The sequence below is a fragment of the Alosa pseudoharengus genome, unplaced genomic scaffold (genome assembly GCF_046254945.1).
Source record: "Alosa pseudoharengus isolate Yale_2024_CS ecotype anadromous, Long Island Sound unplaced genomic scaffold, YU_APseudo_1.1 YU_APseudo_1.1_scf_20, whole genome shotgun sequence".
Lineage (NCBI taxonomy): Eukaryota > Metazoa > Chordata > Actinopteri > Clupeiformes > Clupeidae > Alosa > Alosa pseudoharengus.
Window position 1 is genome coordinate 15,834,968 of NW_027468664.1, and position 2,500 is coordinate 15,837,467.

Below are 2,500 nucleotides of genomic sequence, written 5' to 3' on the forward strand. Positions count from 1 at the left end.
ATTGTTTGATTAAAAACCAACAGAATGATTTGATTTACTGGCGCCGTGCAGGTCTTTGCTGAAGTGAATGAATGTGTGTATTAAATCTCTCTCTCTCTCTGTGTGTGTGTGTGTGTGTGTGTGTGTGTGTGTGTGTGTGTTACAGAAGCTCTACTCTCGGCTCATGGATTTGTCCAGTGGGGATCTGCTGATGGACCAAGACAGGACCAAACATCTGCTGTTAACCAGGAACACAGACTCACCACCACATGTAAGAGCGCGCGCACACACACACACACACACACCACACACACACACACACACACACACACACACACACACACACACACACACACACACACACACACACACCACACACACACACATACACACATATGCACACAATTTCCCTCAAGAGTATATAGATGCACATACATAGGCATACACACTTTACACACACACACACACACAAACACACACACACATACACACTGTAGGCATACACACTTTACACATTTACACACTCACCTTGCTCTCTCTTTGACACATAAACCCATTTACTGTACACAAACTAACACAGATGCCCCTTGTCATGTTCGAACACACAAACACACACACACACACACACACACTTACACACAACCTTTTGCATCATGGACTGTGGCTGCCTCATTAGACTTTTCTCAAAAACTCATCTTAAGATTTCATCCTCACAGAGCTGTATCATTCTAATGATCTGCTGTGGTTACCCGTTATATATCCAGGGCTGGGTTCACAAGGGTAGTCTCCAAATGTCCAAATGGGCATGTTCGATTTCCACACAGACCTGAATTAGTTTTTACCTTGAACTGCACCAAGACAAATTCCAATCCACTTTTTTGTTCATGTGGCAAAAAAAAAAAACATTGAATCATTGTGCATGAAAATTCCTTCCTTTTTCTTACGGTTTTCTTTTTCCTTACACGGTTACATACTTCTCTGAAATAAATCTACCGAACAAGCAAAAACACTCATGATGATATTTTAACCAGATCTGAATTATCCAAAAATAAATGTTACATTTAGAAAATATTCACAAAAAGACACTAGAATGCATAATTTTGCTCACATGCAGACCACCCTTATGTGATATTTTCACAGATCTCCAATGACCCCCACACTCATGCAAGTGCACGCTTAGTCATTCTCTTTCACCCAAAGCCAGAATAGTGTGTGTTTAACAGAACAATAGAAATGTCTGCTGCAGATAGTGAAGCAGAGAGGAAACACATACTTGTTCATGTAATCTAGGATGCCAGATTCAGCTGCCACATTCAACTGCTCTTCAGTTTTTCTTGGCTTTATCTTCAACCTGTACCACTCGCACACACACACACACACACACACACACACACACACACACACACACACACACACACACACACACACACACACGCACACTGCACATACCAGAGCTCCAGGCGGCCTTTTCTTCCTGCAATCATTACCGGTCGGACTGAGATGGAAATGATCGCGGGGTCACAGCATGTGATGTACAGACTACAGAGAATACGCAGGGAGTCAGACTTTCTTGCCGGGGGAGCGGGGGGTGGGGTGATGCCTGTCTGTGTGTGTGTATGTGTGTGAGTGTGTCTGTGTGTGTGTGTGTGTGTGTGTGCATTAGGGGGTTGAGGGGACCGTGGGTGCGGGGATGTGTGTGTGTGTGTGTGTGGAGGGGGGGGTGTACAGGGCCGCGAGATCATGCAGTATCATTTGGCCTGGCGAGGAATAAATCGCTGTCATATTACCAAGACCCCATCGATTGGGGCAGCTTCCATCAGAACAGGAGCAGTGCCGAGGACCCTGTAGTACATTACTCATCTTATATATTATGCATTAAGGCTCCTTAAAAAGTACTCCTCCATTCCTGAAGGCCCTCTCCTCCACTCCTCACCGCTCCGGGTCTCTGCACTCCGTCTCTGTGTCCGCGCCAAGCGGCGGGGGACTGTGCGCGCGGTCAGGAGAGGGCAGCGGGGCCGGCCAGACGCGCAATAAAATAATAATGGATATGTAATAACGCCCCAACGTATCCAATAGACGAGCAATTTTGGTCTCCGCCGCCGCCGTGGCAGAACCTGCTCTTGGATTACGGCGAGATAGAGGGGGTCAGGGAGATTACAGACAAGCATGCATGGACACACACACACACACACACACACACACACACACACACACACATACATACATACATAATACAATACAATAGACTCGCACAGACCACACAAACGTATGCACATTTGAATATGGTATCATACACCCACACACATTCCAAATAGCATATGTATTTTTCATGTTTTCTTAATGTAATGCTACGCTGGAAGACAATATCATGACCTCTGTTGTGATTTGACATAGATATCTAAATTCAGAAATCCACCATGCGGTTGAAACCCAACAGGCATATGAATAATAAAACATTTGGCTAAGAAAAGGAATAAAATAAAAATGGACTGGTCAGTCGGATTGACAAAAATCTATACGC

The 2,500-nt window shown here is 44.9% G+C and overlaps 1 protein-coding gene across 1 annotated transcript in view; it reads left to right on the top strand.

Moving 5' to 3' along the window:
- Window positions 1-2,500, top strand: part of LOC143136159 (nck-associated protein 5-like) — a 102,927-nt gene that overhangs the window by 61,320 nt on the left and 39,107 nt on the right. Inside the window, exon 8 of the mRNA XM_076296693.1 lies at window positions 146-250. Coding sequence (XP_076152808.1) covers window positions 146-250 — 105 coding nt within the window. The remainder of the gene's footprint in view (window positions 1-145; window positions 251-2,500) is intronic.